A 17,907-nucleotide genomic window follows, 5' to 3' on the forward strand; every position below is an offset into this window, starting at 1 on the left:
TACCGGCTTGCTGCGTGTCTTAGAACAACAAGGCCAATTGCTTGCTCTACTCTTACACGATGCATGTCTGCCCTTGCAGCTATGCATGTCTTCTGATTCATGCCTGTGCGAGCCAAACGACCGTCTCACTCAGCCGTCGAGAACGCACAAGGCTCGTCGACACCAATCCTAAGGGGTCCCCTTACTTCGAAGGGAGCTCCCTGAACACCTTCTTGAAAATATCCTTACTCTTGTAAAGATTCACCAACCTCAACCGCTCATTATCCAAATGCGCCGAATCACTAGCCTGCCCACACGGCAAATGCGCCGCCGGCGCATTGAACTCCTTCTCCAAGAACCTAATAGCAGGAATCGACCCACCTTCCCGAATATACAACGGCTTCCTACGCTGTTTGTGCTTCGGTGTAGGCGGTGAAGCAATCTCCTCTAGTTTGTTCGTGACCTCCGTCAAAGGCGCGAGGCCGTTTGCGGGCAAAGGAGTCTCTACACTGCCGTTTGCAAGGACTGTGGAGGTGGTTGGCGAGGGTTTTGTGGCGAAGCAGCCTGGCGCATGTGGAGGTGGGGAGACTTTGAGGGGTGCTATTGAGGATTTGCGGCGGTAGTGTTGCTGCTCTATTGGGCCCCAGGCCTCCATGATGGCCTCTTCCAGTATCTTGAAAAGTTGATTCGTCCAGTCACCTAGCCATGGTTCCGCTTGGTGGTCAATTGTGACCGAAAGTCGGTTGTTGGACTCAAGTTCTTTGAACTGAGCGTGTAGGTACTCAGTCAGTGCTTGCGCGACGACAGTTGCTTCCTGGTTCGGTACGAGGCGCATTGAGAGAGCTGCCTTGGCCATCCGTGGTATGATCGTTGCGTTCTCCCCTCCGGAAGTCTGGAAGCGATGTATAGTCAAAGATGCCTCTCGCCAGCGTCTCATCAACGATGCTGCCAAAGCATCAGGGTCGCCAAGATCGGGGTTGCGCTGTACGAGGGCATTGGTAATGTCAGCGTAGAGCTCAGCCTCCTTCTCGACCACCTCAGGTACTGGATCGTAGAAGCCAGGAATCTTGACTTCACCTCCTTTGCCCGTCAACGTCCCCAGCAGCAGTACCAAGTCCTTCAACGACTCATCCAACTGCGCACTCCCGTCAACACCACTGTGCAAATCGGGATGGTTACTCTCAATCTGGACAGTTGCATGTATGACACCTCGTAGGCCATACGTCAGGCACGGAATGCGATCATCCAGCCAATAGCTGTTAGCCAACAATATCCAGTCGACATGACCAATCTTGTGCTTGCTCGCCCTTACGGCTTTCTCAAAGCCACGCGATCCACACTCTTCTTCGCCTTCAATCAAAAAGATGATGTCCGAATTCAGGGCCTGTTCACTGGCAAGCTCTGCACACGCGAAGATGGCGGCCATGATAGGTCCCTTGTTGTCAGATGTACCTCTGCCGTATAGGTAGCCGTCGATACCCTCCATCTGAAAAGGGTCATTGAGCCACTTGCCGTTAGCATTAGTGGCTGCAACAACATCATAATGTCCATAGAAGAGAATCTTCTTGCGTTTCGCGGCAGTGGCTGGATTGCCACGGAACTTCGCCATGATGATGGGATTCGCCGGGTCTTCTGCAGGCAACATTTCCGTGGTTGCTCCAAAGTTCTTGAAGACGGAGCGAAGGAAAGATGCACCTCGACGACAATCCGCCTTGTGCTTGGGATCCGAGGACACCGTCCGGAAGGATACGAATCGTCCAAGCGACTCGACCAGCTGTTCGTTACTGGTCTTGCTCCCCATGTATGGTGCGCTGATGCAGTCGCTGACATCCCAAATGGCCAGACTGTTGTCGTTTGATCCGGTCGCATATATCGGGCGATCTTTGTGCCATGAAAATGCTGAAGTGAGCACGCGACCATCGTGTGCTTTGAGTCTGTTCTTCAACTGATACTGTCGATCGAACTTCCTGACGTAACCTGTGACTGCGGCTGTGAATAGGAATCCTCCACCAAAACAGATCGTCAGCACATCGTCCCTGTGCGCCTTGATATTCCGCAGAAGCTGCCGTGTCTCGAGATCCCACACATCTACCTCTCCTCCACTTCTGCCACAGTAGATGAATGTACCCTCCATGGCTAGCGATAGAATGGCATGACCTTCTTCCCGGCCGTCGTCTAGTCCATAGAGCTCCCCGATCGCTCCTGTCTCCTGGTCCAACTGCCACAGCTTGATGACTCCATCTCCTCCACCCGTCACCAACACCTCCTGGCCGAGATGTTCTGGCACACCCTCTTTCGCCAGTAACATGCAGTATACATATCCATAATGCGCAAAGTGTCTGACATTCTCCTTCGCAATCTCTATCTTCTCTCCTCCCGTAGCGTGACGTGGTGTAACCTCTGATCCTGGTGGCCGGGGGGTCGTCACACCTCCAGGTCCCTTCGAGTCGAAGAAGCGGTTCGGTGCAGGCGGGAGCTCTTTGCTCCCTGGCCGGGTGATCCTGCTCCACTGGATGGAGGTGTTCTGTGCGCCTAGGTAGGCGGTCCGGAGAGCTGAGGAGTAGGCAATGCAGAAGACATCACCGACGTCGAAGGACGATTTCAGCCGACAGGTCCTCTTCAGCGTCCGAGCGTTCCAGACATTCACAATGCGATCACCCGCACTGGAGAACAGCAACGACTGATCATGTGACAGACACAGTCCCAGCACACTCCCCTTGTGGCCATCAATAACGGCTTTTCGCTCGTACGTGCTCAAGCTGTAAACGAGGATCTCTCCCGCCTGGGTACCGGCGAAGATGTGGTCGTCGGAGATTCCTATGGCGAGGACGGAGCTCGTATGGCGCAGACGTTGGGCGAGAGTGGGCAGGGCATTGGTAGCATCGCCGTGGTCTTGGCTGGGCTGTCTGCTCAAAGCGCTGAGACTTGGGCGGGTATCATCTGTCTCTGAGGATTCTGCGTTGGGCGTGGGCGTCAGCGCTTGTCGGTGAATCGCAAGCGCCGACATTGCTGGAGCACGTGGATATCATCGTTCCAGAAGGAGGAAGAAGAGGAAGTGCGTGCGTGCGGTGATAAGATAGTGTGCTTGAAAGGGAGAGGGTGTGTATGATTCGCGCGTGTCACCAAGAACAGCACGCTGCACGGCCCGAGCGGTCGGTGTTGGCATGGCATAGAACGAATACATGTAACTTCAATTGTGGACACACCTTCTGCTGCATTGCTTGACCAAGTCGACAGGTCGACGCTTCTCTCCCACACTTCACTGCAGTCGCTGCGGCCAGCAAACGACATGGCCTGGATCTGAGCATAACAAAGGACGTGTCGAGAATCGACCACCCGGCAACACGTTATATCAGTGATCACATTTGGCTCGAGCACGCAACTGAGCACAGAGTGCCACTACTCCTGATGACGCGACTGGCACCCGACAGCCTACAGCCTATGCCCGACGCCAGAACCGGGAGCAATTTGCTTCGAACTGGCGGTCAGCATTTGCAAGACTGACCAGCGGTGGACGCGTGCACAGATGAAGGCGTCCAAGCAGACATGTGCTTACCGTTCCACACCTAAGCCTGGCCACGTTTGACACACCGCCCATACCTGACGCCATCATGTCTGGCATCTACTGGCTGCATGAACCTGCTCTCACAAAGCTGTTACATCTCCATTTGCACCATCATATCTCATCACACAATCACTCTACTCCTTCACCGGATCATCCTTATCAAAGTTCAAGCTCACACTGTTAACACAGTGCCTCTCATCCGTCGGCGTAGCATACCCCTCTCCCTTAAACACATGTCCCAAATGTCCTCCACAATTCGAGCAAACAATCTCCGTCCTCTCCATCCCAAACGTCTTATCCGTATGCCTCGTCACCGCGCCCGGCACCGCATCGAAGAAAGCCGGCCATCCACACCCGCTCTTGAACTTGTGGTTTGCTTTGTACAGTGGTGCTTCGCAGCCAGCGCAGGTGTAGACGCCGGCATCGGGCATGTGCTTGTCGTATTTGCCGGTGAAGGGTGCTTCCGTGCCCTTCTCGCGAAGGATGCGGAATTGCTCTATGGTGACGGGACGTGTCAGTCGTGTGTGTTTGTGCTGGAAGACGCGGAGGCTGGACCTTGATGGCAGGACTAGGGTGGAGGATGTGCAGACGTACCTTTGTTCAACTGCGCTTGCCATTCGCTATCGCTCTTCTGCACGGGGTGGGTCATTTTGCGTGTGTCGGCTGTTGAGAACAGTGCTCCGATGAAAGGTATGGGCATAGAAGCTCGCAATGCGGTGCCTGTTCGTCCAAGACTGGAGTTGAATGGGCTTGACGGAGTTCGCAAGGTCGTGTTACTGAAGGTGTAAAGCGTTCGGACGAAGGTTTGGATTGAGGGGAAGCGCATGGAGGGATGCGAGTGTTATACAGCTGACGAGGTATTTGGAGCAATATGTATCTATCTTTACAACGCTGCTTTGGAATCAGAACATTGCCGCCACCACTGAAAGAGCTACAGAAGATACGTCATCGATGTATGCTTAACTTGCAGACCGGCGGGCGTTCGCCGTACCGCTTCGAGCCAAGACTGCAGGTGGCGGAAGCAGAGGCCAGAGATACAGCAATTCATCAAGTGTCCAGAGTGATGCGCGAGGCTTCAGGTGCGAAGGCTGCTGCAAGGATTGTTCGGGCCAACATTGTCTTCATGTACACCACTCGCTCGTGATCCCAGATGAGAGCTTTAACGTCTTTGTCTGCCTTGTCGACGCCGAGAAGGAGGACTCGTTCTTTTGGTGTGATATCATGTCCACTGATGGGCTTCGTTAGCATAGCCTTCGGATCATAATATGTCTCTATGTACTCACGTCGTGGCAGATCCGCTCTCAACAGATGTAGCGCCCACTTTCTTCGCGAACTGAACTATTTCGTCCCAGTCCGCGCCAAAACTGGTCTTCGGTGCGCTGGTGAAGAAAAGAATCCTTCCTGCGAACAGTGAACTCCTGTCTGTGGCGATGAAGTCTTCGTGGATGTAGTCTCCGATATCAAGTACAGCATCTGCTTTCTTGGAAGCAGAGAGCCAATCCGCAGTCACCAGTGGCTTGTTGGCGATAACGGACCTAAGAACCTGTTCGAACATGAAATGCGTCAGCTATGCCTAGGATCCACGTGTCAATACCTCCAGCAACTCTTACTGAGTACAGACTGAGGCGCGCCATTGTGACCCACCTTAGCTGTCGTCATCAAGCGAGCGCGAGGCACAACGCAAATATAGTCCATTTTGCGGTTCGAGAGGCTTCGAATGATTTCGACCTTGCACCGCTTGAGGAATGTAGTCTGTGGTCTTATTGGTGTTTAACCACTGAAGAGCACCTTTGTTGGTCGATCTTGCTTCGTAGGAGTAGAGATCGTGTTGCTTGCCGGCGCTGTCTTTCGAGGTTTTAGGGGCGCTACCACAATTTCATCTTCCGTACTATCAGCGTCGGTGATGTCGTTGGAAGGCACCACAGCTGTATCCTCGTCGGGAAGGGCGGCTTTTGGTAGCCAACCCTTCCTCTTTTTGACCGGCTGGTCATCCTCAACATCGTATACGTCAGGCCTGGTAGCCGTTTTGCGCTTCATTCCATGCCTGGGGTTGATTTCTGGGCCACCACGGAGACTTCCGGCCTCGCCATCCCTCATGCTAGGGGTGTGAGACGCGTCCCGGGTCTTGCTCTTACCATATGTCTTCAGGCTACTGCTCGGTGTCGCCATCGCGAGGAGCATCCGATCCTGTGTTCTGGCGGCAGTGTCATCGTCTGACTTGCGTGGTGCTTGTTCCTGAGACTGTTGCTTCTTCTGCAGCGGACTGTTCGATGGAGATTCGGGCTCGGACTCGACACCCGTGTCCGGCTCGATAGTACCGCTCTCTGCTGTTCTACTGTTGACGCCAGCCGTGTCTGGGGTGGGCAAAGCTGGAGCTGGAGGTGGCGCAGGCATGTCGAGATCATCCTCATCGACGTCGGTCTCACTATCTTCGACAAGAGGCTGACTCAATGGTTGGGTAGCGATGGTCTCGTATGAAGTATTCACGGCCTGGACCTGGTCTGCACCGAAGGCTGCCATCGAGGATGATTCTGATGGCGTCTGAGACTGAGTGTCCTTGTCAGGAGTCTGGTTAGATATCAGTGAGTGGCTTATGCAATTAGAAAGGATCCGACCAACTATGTCGAGTGGCGTCCTTTGCATGTGGATGGCGAGCTTCAAGCCGTAAGCGTTATACGAAATTGTGTCACCACTGCGGAGGTGCGCGAAGTGTCTGGCACTGGCGGTACTCGCAGGAAGAGGGTGGTGGTACTGATCGCAGTCGAGATTGTCGTGACCAGGTGCGAGCTCAACGGTTGTGTCCGGTTCAAAGGTCTCGAAAACCAACACAGGACCGCCCGCTTCGCGCAAATATTAGTAGGCAAATAGTGAACGCATGCAGGGCGCAGACTTACAGATTCGACCGATGACCGCCAGACCCGAGTTAGCGTCTTTTGTTGAACACAAAGTGATGGTGCCTCGCATGTAGATTATTTCACTTGTTTCGGAAGCGGACGAGGCGAGAGGGAGATCGAGAAGGTCAGACCGGATTGACATGCAGCGTAATGTCGTCTCCCACGCAGTCATATCTGCCAGTCGGGGAATGACCGTCACACATGCACGGTGTCTGTCGAGCAGCGGGAAAGATGAGGTGAAGTGAAGTCAAGCACAGAAGTGCTCTTGCAACACAGCGCGTCGCGCTGCAGGCAGCATTGTCATCGTGAAGGAAGGCACGACACTATCTTCATGTTCACCTGTCGGCAACGCGTCGACAACATCCATGCAGTTCCAGTCCACAGCACTCCAGGCTATGCGGAGTTGCAGTCGCAGTATGTGTCGATTAGTCGCTGGACAGTCGACATCTGGAAAGCCGACCCTGCCACCAGATGCAGTCCCTGATGCCTCGCTAAATGCAGCGCACGCCATCGCATCCGCCACAGCCATAACAAGCGATGCAGCTCAGCGTGTTGTCGACTGTCAGATTGCACGTCTCGACCAGCGCGACGGACGGTGCTCGAAGGCGAAGCGCAGCTGCCGTTGGGGTATCAGATCGAACCCCTGCACGAACGGGTGGTCCAAGCGCTTGGTATTGTTCTTCCTTCAGCTGGTAAGACAAGCAGCAACGACATCGAACCTCGACTTCAGGTTATCGCCAATAATAGCACTTCCATAGCCATGTAGTGGACGCTTCGTCGTGGTGCCGTTGAAACACTGCATCTCGCATCGTGAGTCTTGCGCTGGATCCAGTTGACCAGGATTCGCCCATCAGCTGTTTTGGGCAAAAGCGCTGAAAGAAGTTGCACGCACTTCCCACGCCCACTTTCACCGTCGCCAACTTCTCGTGCTTCCATCACTTCGCCCTCACCAACAATACTTCACGTCTCCTATTCTTCTCCCGGTGGCTTCGGCGACCTCCTCCACCACCACTCACGCCTTGGTATTGTTGGGTGCCCCTGTCGAACAATACCACACCCGCGTGTCCAAGCGTCATTGTCGCTGGTCCTCTGCAAGAAGCTCGTCTGTTCCATCACCACGACACTTCCTGTCTTCATTTGCTTCATGCACCTTCGACCGCCTTCTTCGACCTGAGACAGACCATATCACTTCTCGCTCGCTCCTGCTTTATCCTCCTCTTTCAGCAAAGGACTCTCACCATCGGCAGACTGCAACAAGCAACAACAACAAAACGGCAGCAATCAAGCTCAGTATCAGGGAGCGCTGCCCGCGATGGATACCACCCCAAACAACACCCTCTTCGACCCCTACGACCAAGTCATCACCCTCATCAACCCAGATGGCGTGTCAGGCACCAAAGTCAGCATCGCCACCATTTTCATGCTCCAAGAAGTCGTCCTTGAAACGGCTGCGGTTTACGGTGTGCACCTCGGAATCACCACGGTGCTGATCCTTCTGCTAGCACTTCTCACGAAAGCCGACAAGCGCCGCAGCGTTGTCTTCGCCCTCAACATGGCTGCACTCATGGGCTTCTGGATCCGCTCTATCTTGCTGCTCGTCAGCGCTGGTGGTCCACTCTTCAACTACTACACTTGGTGCCTTGGACTCTACTACGACGTCGGCAACGCCTTCGATATATCTATCGCAGGCGAGATCATCTCCTTGTTGACCCTCGCAGCCGTTGAGCTGTCCCTCCTCTTCCAGGTTCGCATCGTTTGCTGCACACTCCAGCGACGCTACCGCCTCTGCATTGCCGTTGGCTCCGTCGCGGTGGTCTTCATCGTCGTGGCAGCGCGGATTGGCTTGGCAGTGTTGAACATCATGTGGTCCATGACTGCGCAAGGAATCTCAGAGCACCACGTCGCTCAGCTCAACAAAGCCCAGATGGTCAGCCTCATTTGCACCCTCTTCAGCATCTTCGCTTTCAGCACGGCCTTCTGCGCCAAGCTCGGCCACGCCATCTACCAGCGACGCAAGATGGGCATGAAGCAGTTCGGTCCCATGCAAATAATTTTTGTGATGGGATGTCAGACCTTGCTCATTCCAGGTATGTTCTGTTCGCGCTTCGTCGATTACACAAAAACTGTCCGCTAACATGTTTCGACCAGGACTTTTCGGCATCATCTCCTTTTTCTACCTCCGCCACTCGCAGATTTACTCCATGATGCCACTCTTGGTCGCCGTCTTCCTTCCACTGTCAGCAATCTGGGCTTCGACGAACACAAACAAGAACATCAACATCGCCGCGCCGTATCAGTGGCGCAACCAGAACCTTCGCAAGTCGATCACTGCACACAGCAGCAATAACAACTACTCGAACGAGAAGGGACATTTGACTTCAAACAGCACTGTAGACGGCACTCTCGTCGACGACCGCGCTGAAAGCTTCTCCGGCGCAAGTCCGAGCTCTAAGAAGGCGGGCATGGGCCACCAGGCTACACTCAGTCGTGACAGCATCGATCTCGAGCTGCAGAAAGGCGACCAGAGGATCTACGTCGACCGCACGTATAATGTCAGGTCGGAGTAGGGCTCAAATCGTGGCTGAAAAGGCTGGTATGCTGAGTGGAGCGTGAGCTGGATAACAGGGAGCAGGATATCTCGGCGTGGTGCAGCAGTGCGACTTGCTTTCGATGGTAATGGGATCTGTTGGTGCGGGTTTCTCGCACTATCACTCGCGTCTATCGCGAGGCATGAGCGATGTTCTTCGGGCGTAATTGAGCGTAGCGGATAGCTCATATGGCTGGTAAAGAAGCCAAACGAGAACGGCGTAGCAGATAAGCTTCGTATCAAGCAGCCTTGCTGCTTGTGATGGTTCTCCCTGCTCCAGTTCAGATCGTCCGGCCATATCTTCTGAACATCGACTCGTTGGCACTTCCAAGGAACCGCCCCAGCTCCATGTCGTTCGTCGTCCGTTGCGCCAAATATGCTCTCATCATCCCGTTGAGCGATCCGCAGACCATCATCATGACATCCCTCATCATGTATTGTATACCCATTATCCAGCTCCCACCCCAGCCTTAACCAGGTCCAATACGAGGCATATCATTGTGCTCCGAAAGAGTCGAGAGGTACTTATTCAGCTGTTCCACGCGCTCCTTATGGGTCTTGACTCCTTCCTTCTGCAGGCGTTCATCGAGCTGTATTGCACATCGTCAGTCAGGGTACAGCATCACACTGCAAAAAGATAGGACATAGGATATAGATATTACACACCCTCTTCTTCCGCCTCTCTTCGAATCTGCGTTGCGCTTCGGTCTTGCCGTACTCTTTCACGTCCGCGCCTGGCAATCCGCTGGTTGCTTTTCCTGAGTCTTCCTCTTCTTCTTCGGCTAGGGCTTTTTGTAATGCGGTTTGCGCGGAGTTCGTGTTGTTTGGATTCGTATCTTGCTTGGAGGTATGCTCTTCTGGGTCTTCTTTCTTGGCCTTCTTTTTCTTCTTTTTCTTGTCGACGCCGCCGGCACCTTTCAATTTGAGGCCTCCGCCGACTGTGTTGCTGTAGTCGGATGAAGGCATGATTTGGAGGGAGTAGCACAGGTCGTGTGCGAGCGAGTAAGAAGTGAGGCGGCTGAGAAGTAGCGAATGGAGGTTGCAGGCCACGCGTGATCACGTGAGTCAGCTCTGGAGCCAGCACGACTGGGAAGGAGTCACTCACTATTCACGACTGAAGAACGCTCTCGCTTACGTAGTGTGAAAGCAATCTAACTACATACTCTACCAAACTAACCTGCTGGTTCTGTATGGCACCACAGTAACATTACCAACAAGCCCATACTCTTGCTCCTTCGGCTCCGGCCCCAACCATAATGTTCCACTCGACCTGATATCCTTCCACATCGTCCTCAGCACATTGCTAAGAGTCGTACTCACCACAATCTCGACCTTATTGGACCCCTGCTGTAAGTAGTCCCTAATATCTGCCCGAGCATTTGTAGGGTCCAAAGGAGGGAGCTGGTTCCCGTTGACCCATGCTCTTGCAGTGTTGATGATAGGACCGAGCTCGAGCATGGCGCCGTCCGCAGTGCCGTTGACTGGCGGCCAAGTGAAAGTACTTGTGTAGAAGCCGCGGCCTGATGTGTTGCGTAGTGAGTCGGAGATGGCATTCCAGGGTTCGAGAGATGTGATGTTGTAGGTGGAGTTGGATAACGCTGCTTTGGTCTGATCTGCTTCGAGATTGACTGGCGGGTTCCAAGCTTCTACGACGAGTGACCAGTTGGCAAGAGTTAGAGGTGCTGCAGGAACCGGCAACTTGACTGTAGTTCCATTGGCGAGCAGGACCGGCTGTGTCGCGTTGCCTGCCTTGACAGTAATGCTCCCAGCATCTGAAGAAGCACCGAAGACTTCCTCTGGGAAAGCGACCGCATGCTTCGAAGCCTGTTGGGAATGATCGAACCCGATGACTGTGCTCTGATTTCCTGCCAGCGACAGGCTGATCGTTGTGCTTGTCTGGCTCTGTTGATATGCAAGTATCGGCTCGACTTCGCCAGTCCACGCATTGTAGTATGAAGGTGTCCCTGTCTCCTCGAAGGTGATAGATCCAGTCGAACTACCTTCGCCAAACTCGCTGTCCCACGCATCATTGTACACATAGACGTACGTGGTTGAGGTATTCTGGTCCTCTCTCCAGTAGGTATACCAAGTACGATCAGAAGCCACTGTTGTGCGTGGCGTTATACCCAAGCCCTGAAGAGACGCTGCGAGGTTCTCGTAAGGCACAACGTGCACATTCCCAAGCGTTACGATGTCTGCAAGAGCCGTTCTGACGAAGTCCGTACCAGAGCTGTTGAAGTACGTCAAATCCTGTGGGATGCCGCCAGAGAAGATGATTGGCAAGCCAGCGTACGCATATTCGACCAAATACTGTACCCCAGGAACTGTGAGTGTGTCATTCGCTCGGAGCACAAGCGCTTTGAATGCTTGTCGCTCAGGTGCAAGTGTCCCGTTGACTACAACAGCTTCTCGACGTGCAAAATTGTCTGGGCTTAGATACTCGTAGGTGAAGCCGGTCTCCTGTAAATCGTCGGGCAGGTACTGCGAATCCGGCTCGTAGAATTCTTCCTTCTTCAGGTAAAATGCCAGGTCTCGTTTGGGCACGCCTGACTGCGCTATGTACTGTACCCTAGCAGTCCAGTTCATGAAATCGTCATAGTACTCCCAGCTTGGCTGGCGGGGGCCATGCATGGCTGAGAATCGGTAGCTGAAGGTCGAAAAGCCTGGCCATGTGGTATTCGGGTAGCTTCCGGTGTAGGGATAGCCGTGATAGACGAACTGGTTGATTGAACCTGCGATGCTACGCTTTGTGTCCCAGATGAGCTCAGGTAATGTCTGCTCGTAGACCTCTTCGCGCTGCGCGCCAAGCTCCGAGCTGATGATGCGCTTCCCAGCGAGGTTCGCAGGACCTGAGAATTGGCGGTAGGCGTCAATGATATGGTTGAAACCAAGTGACTCGCACTCTGGTGCATTGACGGCATCGATATTGGACAACATATCCATGGGAAGATTGTAGACCACTTGAGCAGAGAACTGTGAGTCCAGTGTTGAGGCAGACCAATCTCGCAAAGCCTCCAGGTAAACCCTGTTCAACTCCGTCAGTGTTTGCCGATAGTCGCTTACGTGGCTCTCCCCAGCATCGCCCTCGTCCGTATAATAGTGATCCGGTGAAGCAAGCGGACCGTTGTGCTCGGTATTGTAGGAATAGATCAGCGGAAGATACTTCCGAAGATCGTAACCTCTGCTCTTGGAAAAAGCATCGAGAAGCCCTGGTGTGTACCAAACGAGCACACCGGCGCCGATCTCCATACTGTCTTCCCAAGCGTAGTTACCAACATCCTTGAATAGCTGCTTCGTCTCAGCACTGAGTAAGTGGGTTTCCCAGAAATTGGTGATGAGCTTGGCACCTTTTGCGCTGAAGTGGTCCACGACCCATGAACCATTTTGGACAAAGCTTTCCACCGGCGACTGTGAGACGGTCGTGTTCAGGGCGAGTGGACTCTGTTGCTCTAGGTAGCTCGACTGTGCCTCGTAGTATGCGAAGACTTGGTACTCCACACCATCCGTGCTAGCAGGGAACGTCAACTTCAGGTGCCCGTCAGAGGCCACCTGATCTGTAACGTCTTCCAGTGATGCAGTAGACAAGATGTTACTGGAGCCGTTGTAGTAGATAGGCCCTCTCCAGCCAGGCGAGGCAGAATAATTCGCGAATTCCGTCGACATAACAAGACCGGTAGATGCGGACACGAATCTGCCTGCTCCCCAGCCAGGGATGATGTCGTCAAAGGTGCCGCCCACGGGAACAGAAACGTTGAAGGGAATCAAATCCCACATGATTCCGTCATCGCCAACGTCAGCAGGCACTCCAGCACCTTGGTTGGGACCTGTGAAAGGACAATGATCAGTTGTGCTCAAGCTGTTGCATGACCGATGGTAGTAATCACCTAGAGCGAAGTCCATAATCATGCCCAAGCTTTTCGTTGCCTGCAGTGCGGCATTTGTGAGGTTTACCCAGGCCTCTGTACCCCAACCATACCGGATCCAGTCAACAGGGACTGGGCCTCCCTCGGCCACGAACTGATGCGAAAGTTAGATCATATAGGCATTGCTCCATGGCAGTCCATCAAGAAAACTTACAGAAGGGTAATTGCCATAAAGGTAGTAGCCTAGCAGTTCGAGGCCGCCCATGCCCACATCTTTAGCCTTCTTGAAATCGTCTGCGACTACATCGAGATCGACTGATGCATCAGGTATCCAGTATCGAAACCGAGGTCGTACGAAGTTTGAAGGGTTCTGAAAACTGCCATAGTCGATGTCGGCATTGGTTTGATCATTAGTGTTTAAGCACGAAGCACAAGTGATCGAAAGCGCGATCAAGCTCTGTAAACGAGACATCTGACGAGAATGAATGCTCAACACCTACGGAGAAGGATGAGGTATCTCGGAAGTGGAGGGAGAAAACAGCCAGAACACGATATATATCACCGTAGATCGTCAGGGAAGGTCGCGCATGTCGTATCGCCTTGTCCACAGTACAACGACAATGCATCTACAACCCCAGAATGGACCCCACACTTTGTGTGGAGGAACATGCCGACCAGGAACCAGTGCCGTACTCTGTTCAGTCAAAGTGCAGATCGCTTCGGTGATTCGGGTTAAAGATGTCTTTTCGCGTCGGACCGAGGGACGGTAAGTCGTAGGTGATGACGGGACTCCTCACGTTATCCTCTGCAGCACCCATGATAGCGACGTGGATATGCTGCTCGTTGAAGGGATCCCACTCCTTCGACAGAGCTAGCAGTCCTGCTCGGCAGTGTTCGAGCTTGGCGATGCTTGCAACAGCTTGAAGTAACGTCAACACGACTGCATTTGCGGCGACCATGGAAGTGAAGGAACAGAGCCGCAAAGTAGCCGCTCAGTTGTTGGACTTCTTGAAAGTATGGCCGGTATGGTCTTGCCTGCTTCATACATGTAGCTGTAGCTTGTGGGGAAGCGCGACTTCGTGTGGCCCTTGCGTGCGTCTGTGTAGGCCAGGGTCCTCCTGTTGTGGTACCTGCATGTGGGCACTGGAGGTTGATCCTGCCGTATGCAATAGCAATATCGGTGATATACTGGCAAGCACTAGCTGAGGCGGAAGTGGCGCAGTGTGGCGAGATGCCGCGTGAAGAAGGCACGTGGCCTGGCGTTGAAACGTTGGAATGCAGATCATTCGACATCTTGTTGGAAAAGTCCTGGAGACTGTACTTGCCTTCGATATGATCGGACGTCCTTGCTGATTCGGCGTGTACGAAAGTCGGAGCTCGATGCCGTCCGGAGCCAGTGCCACGTACAAGGTCGTGCTGGGAAGGAGGGAGCAAGTGGTGCCGTTCCTTCGCAGAGTCGGTTGGCTGTGGCATTGCGCCTGCATGTCGAGGATCTTGGGCAACACAACTTCGGAAGCAGGTTCGACGTGTCATAGGATCACTTACGAGCTCTTTCAGTCGATGCCGCCTCGCAATTTCCAAGAGTGAACGTGTAACCTCTGTAGCGGGTCAGGTACGAGCACTCGAATCGCAGGAATGACGATGACGATCCTTGGGTGCAAGAGCGCTCGTCGACTTGTCAACACTTACTTTTGCGCGAAACATCCGTCTTCTCTTCTCTTCTCACCAACATCAACATCGACATCGACAATTTGCATCAACAGCATACTCTTCCACCAGCAAGCAACAATCCATCAAGAATATCAGCTTACACCATCTCATCATCCATCAACTTGTGAGCTGGTCCGCCTCGTTCTCAAACTGCATCACTGACACTTCTTATGCAGTCAAACAACCCTCCATTCCCGTGCCAGATCCGACAATGAGATCTGCAGCCCTTCTACTGCCCGCCGTGGCACAGGCCTTGGTCGCTCGCGAGGCCGGCACCGGCTGTTGCTTCCACCTCACAGCTGAAGGCGGACCTGGTGGCCGCGTGGATCAGCTCTTCGATGGACAGAACCGCATTGGACAGACTGGACTCCCAGAAGGTCAATACTGTATCAACGGCAACGGCGGCTTGACTGACTCCCACGGTCGCGGCTGTATCATCACACCACCGACTGGCCAATGGCAGTGCGATGCTGGTGCAACACCTACACCAGGCTTTTCGGTCGGATCAGATGGCAAGATCGCCATGAACGGAAGCACCTCATTCTATGGAGCGCCCACAGGTGACAACGGCGGCTGGAACATCTACGACAAGCCCCTCCATGGCGAGCCGAAGACCACTGGCGTTACCTTGACGGCGGACAACTGCGATGCCACCAAGCAGCCTCCCCCAGCACCAGCACCACCAAAGAGTGCCTGCCCTGCCGAGCTGCCAAGCAAGATCAAGGACTTCGAGTTCCCAGTGAGTTGCAAGCACTCTCTCGCGCGAGACCAACAAGGCTGACAGTCTACAGCACCTCATCGTCCCCGTCGACTCCAAGCACCCAGACCAGTCCTACGGCACCTCTTACAACGGAACCGCTGAAGGGACCGTCTCATCGATCTTCAACTTCGACATTCCCTTGTCAACCAAGGTGGGCAAGTCCGAAACCTCGCATGCTGTTCTTTCTAACGTGGTCACAGGGCAAGACATGCAACCTGAAGTTCCTCTTCCCAGAACAAAAGGATTTGGAGACTTCGGCATTCGAGTACGGTGGTGATGGCCAGTTCCAACTCAGCGTCCTCGGCGCCCCAGCGACAGAATCTACCACCTATGCCACCGCTCCAAAGGTCGAGAAGGACCTCGGTACGTCCATTCACTTTGAGTGATACCACTGCTGTTGCAAGTAGGACTGACATTCTTGCGCACTCCAGGCTCCTTCACACTGGCACCAGGCACTGCCGTGGAGATTGCAAGTGTCCCTTGTCCTGCTGGCGAACGCTTCGGCATCTGGCTCCAGCCCGTCGGCAATGCGAAGCTCAACTTCTTCCAAGACTAGTGAGTCTCCTGCCACATGAGTCGTCGAGCTCAGACCTGGCTCCTGCTGTCTTCGAGAGGAAATGCTAACAGACGTCTTCTGCAGCAACCCTTGCCCAATCGGCCTCTACGTCGTCCCACAATAGATGATCGTCACTTGCACACCTATGAGACGACAAGCTTGATACAGGCTGTCTGGCGGTAGTACCGGTGGAGGGAATATGTCAAGGACCTGAGCTCGCTGGAGCCCTTTGGAGGAATATCCTGAACGCCATTAACGTTGTTGGGCAGTTTGCATACTTCACGTAATCAATTACTTCTTGCGACTCGTGATGCTTCTCTGTTGTGAGTGATCCCAGCATTGATACCGCCTTTTGCTGCGACTGTCGCACCGCGTATGACATCCACATGGCTCAGACAAGGTACTTCACTACTGCGAGCCAAAAAGGCATTCCAGACTGTCAGGCCGCAGGTTCGGAAGGCTTGAAAAGGGTTCCCGGTGCCTCCATCCCCACTTCTCCGGGGTAAACAGCCGCGTGGTGCTACTTGGGCTGGAGCTGACACCGTTGAGTTTAAGCCACTGTCGACACGCAGAAGGTCGGGCGAATGACCTGGGTGGAGCTTGCTGCTATGCTCGCACAAAAAGGTGGATTGTGCCGCTTTGGCCAGAGAGACAGGCTTTGCCATCCTGTCGTCGACTGCTCCCTCTTCTCGTGATCCTGAAGGAGCAGTTGGTTGTGAACAACAACACTCCATGGTTCCACGACTCAACATCCAAAGACTTCTACGCTCACGAGCAGGCTGCATTGTTGCAGTCCTTGCATGATCATGGCATCACTTCTACGAAGCACTCCGCGAGTGATTCGCTCGGCCAGATTCGCCCACAGACCTTTGTCACTTGTGCAGTATCGATTAACACACGATGCTACCAATGGGCCAAAGGGCCACGCTCCAGTACCTGGACGAAGCCCACCAGAAGCTCCCAAGGAAGAGGCGGCGGCGCTGAAACATAATGACAGATCTGGCTCGTATCTTGGTACAACAAAGAGACTACCGGAGTTCAATCTGAATGATAAGGTTGTGCTGGTCACTGGTGCGGCGAGAGGTCTTGGTCTTGTTCAGGCGGAAGCGCTGCTGGAAGCAGGAGCTACGGTGTATGCGCTGGACAGGTTACCGGAACCAAGTCCTGACTTCTTTCGGGTGCAAAAGAGAGCTGCCGAAGAGCTTGGTAGGCGTGGTGCTTTGGCTGGGAATTCTCGTCCAAGCTGACAGGTTGTAGGTACGACGTTGCATTACCGACAGATCGACGTTCGAGATGTGCCGCAGCTGAACGAAATTGTCCGCAACATCTCCGAAACGCAGGGTAAGATTGATGGACTCATCGCTGCGGCTGGGATACAGCAGGAGACGCCAGCGCTCGAATACACTGCGAAGGATGCCAATACGATGTTTGAGGTGAACATTACAGGAGTGTTCATGACCGCTCAAGCAGTGGCCAAAGAGATGATCCGGCACGGGAACGGAGGTTCGATCGCCTTGATAGCCTCTATGAGCGCTGCAGTCGCCAACAGGGTATGCCTTCCATCCATGCCATAGCCAGCACGATACCTGCGACTGACTCTTGAACAGGGTCTCATCTGCTCAGCATACAATGCTAGCAAAGCTGGAGTTGTTCAACTCTCAAAGAACCTCGCCGCAGAATGGGGACAACATGGGATAAGGGTGAACACCATCTCCCCTGGGTACATTGTGACCGCTATGGTTGAGGCGCTCTTCGAGCAGTATCCAGAGCGGAGGAGGGACTGGCCAACACAGAACATGCTTGGCAAGCTGAGCAGGCCAGACGAGTACAGAGGCGCGGCGGTGTTCCTGATAAGTGACGCATCCAGCTTCATGACTGGTGCCGACTTGCGGATTGATGGTGGCCATACTGCTTGGTGATGAAGTCGTCCTACAAATGGATGTCGGCCATCCCACACAACGATGGAGCGTCATGCATGTTGCACCTGTTGTAT

At 53.8% G+C, this 17,907-nt stretch overlaps 8 protein-coding genes across 8 annotated transcripts; 3 read left to right on the forward strand and 5 right to left on the reverse strand.

Moving 5' to 3' along the window:
• Positions 1-181: 181 nt before the first annotated feature.
• On the reverse strand, positions 182-2,986 carry CLAFUR5_00401 (putative di- and tripeptidase DUG2; the record flags this gene model as incomplete). Its single annotated transcript, XM_047899549.1, has 1 exon — positions 182-2,986. One exon carries the CDS (start codon positions 2,984-2,986, stop codon positions 182-184), a length of 2,805 nt encoding a protein of 934 aa, XP_047757011.1.
• Positions 2,987-3,678: 692 nt separating this feature from the next.
• CLAFUR5_00402 (Peptide methionine sulfoxide reductase B3) lies at positions 3,679-4,370 on the reverse strand (the record flags this gene model as incomplete). Its single annotated transcript, XM_047899550.1, has 2 exons — positions 3,679-4,040; positions 4,139-4,370. The coding sequence occupies 2 exons, from the start codon at positions 4,368-4,370 to the stop codon at positions 3,679-3,681; spliced, it is 594 nt and encodes a 197-aa protein (XP_047757004.1).
• A 221-nt stretch (positions 4,371-4,591) lies between these two features.
• Positions 4,592-5,239, reverse strand: CLAFUR5_00403 (uncharacterized protein; the record flags this gene model as incomplete). Its single annotated transcript, XM_047899551.1, has 3 exons — positions 4,592-4,772; positions 4,828-5,087; positions 5,189-5,239. The coding sequence occupies 3 exons, from the start codon at positions 5,237-5,239 to the stop codon at positions 4,592-4,594; spliced, it is 492 nt and encodes a 163-aa protein (XP_047756201.1).
• Positions 5,240-5,314: 75 nt separating this feature from the next.
• On the reverse strand, positions 5,315-6,610 carry CLAFUR5_00404 (uncharacterized protein; the record flags this gene model as incomplete). Its single annotated transcript, XM_047899552.1, has 3 exons — positions 5,315-6,112; positions 6,164-6,384; positions 6,439-6,610. The coding sequence occupies 3 exons, from the start codon at positions 6,608-6,610 to the stop codon at positions 5,315-5,317; spliced, it is 1,191 nt and encodes a 396-aa protein (XP_047756994.1).
• Positions 6,611-7,750: 1,140 nt separating this feature from the next.
• Positions 7,751-9,005, forward strand: CLAFUR5_00405 (Pheromone P-factor receptor; the record flags this gene model as incomplete). Its single annotated transcript, XM_047899553.1, has 2 exons — positions 7,751-8,525; positions 8,587-9,005. 2 exons carry the CDS (start codon positions 7,751-7,753, stop codon positions 9,003-9,005), a joined length of 1,194 nt encoding a protein of 397 aa, XP_047756165.1.
• A 490-nt stretch (positions 9,006-9,495) lies between these two features.
• CLAFUR5_00406 (uncharacterized protein) lies at positions 9,496-13,360 on the reverse strand (the record flags this gene model as incomplete). The annotated part of the gene is made up of 5 exons (XM_047899554.1): positions 9,496-9,615; positions 9,692-10,043; positions 10,203-12,849; positions 12,910-13,042; positions 13,103-13,360. 5 exons carry the CDS (start codon positions 13,358-13,360, stop codon positions 9,496-9,498), a joined length of 3,510 nt encoding a protein of 1,169 aa, XP_047756990.1.
• Positions 13,361-14,809: 1,449 nt separating this feature from the next.
• Positions 14,810-16,038, forward strand: CLAFUR5_00407 (uncharacterized protein; the record flags this gene model as incomplete). The annotated part of the gene is made up of 5 exons (XM_047899555.1): positions 14,810-15,337; positions 15,390-15,509; positions 15,559-15,721; positions 15,766-15,913; positions 15,999-16,038. The coding sequence occupies 5 exons, from the start codon at positions 14,810-14,812 to the stop codon at positions 16,036-16,038; spliced, it is 999 nt and encodes a 332-aa protein (XP_047756164.1).
• A 676-nt stretch (positions 16,039-16,714) lies between these two features.
• CLAFUR5_00408 (Short chain dehydrogenases/reductase notP) lies at positions 16,715-17,833 on the forward strand (the record flags this gene model as incomplete). The annotated part of the gene is made up of 3 exons (XM_047899556.1): positions 16,715-17,120; positions 17,172-17,464; positions 17,522-17,833. 3 exons carry the CDS (start codon positions 16,715-16,717, stop codon positions 17,831-17,833), a joined length of 1,011 nt encoding a protein of 336 aa, XP_047756194.1.
• Between the last annotated feature and the right edge of the window lie 74 nt (positions 17,834-17,907).

This window comes from Fulvia fulva, chromosome 1 (assembly GCF_020509005.1).
Source record: "Fulvia fulva chromosome 1, complete sequence".
In the NCBI taxonomy this organism is placed as follows: domain Eukaryota; kingdom Fungi; phylum Ascomycota; class Dothideomycetes; order Mycosphaerellales; family Mycosphaerellaceae; genus Fulvia; species Fulvia fulva.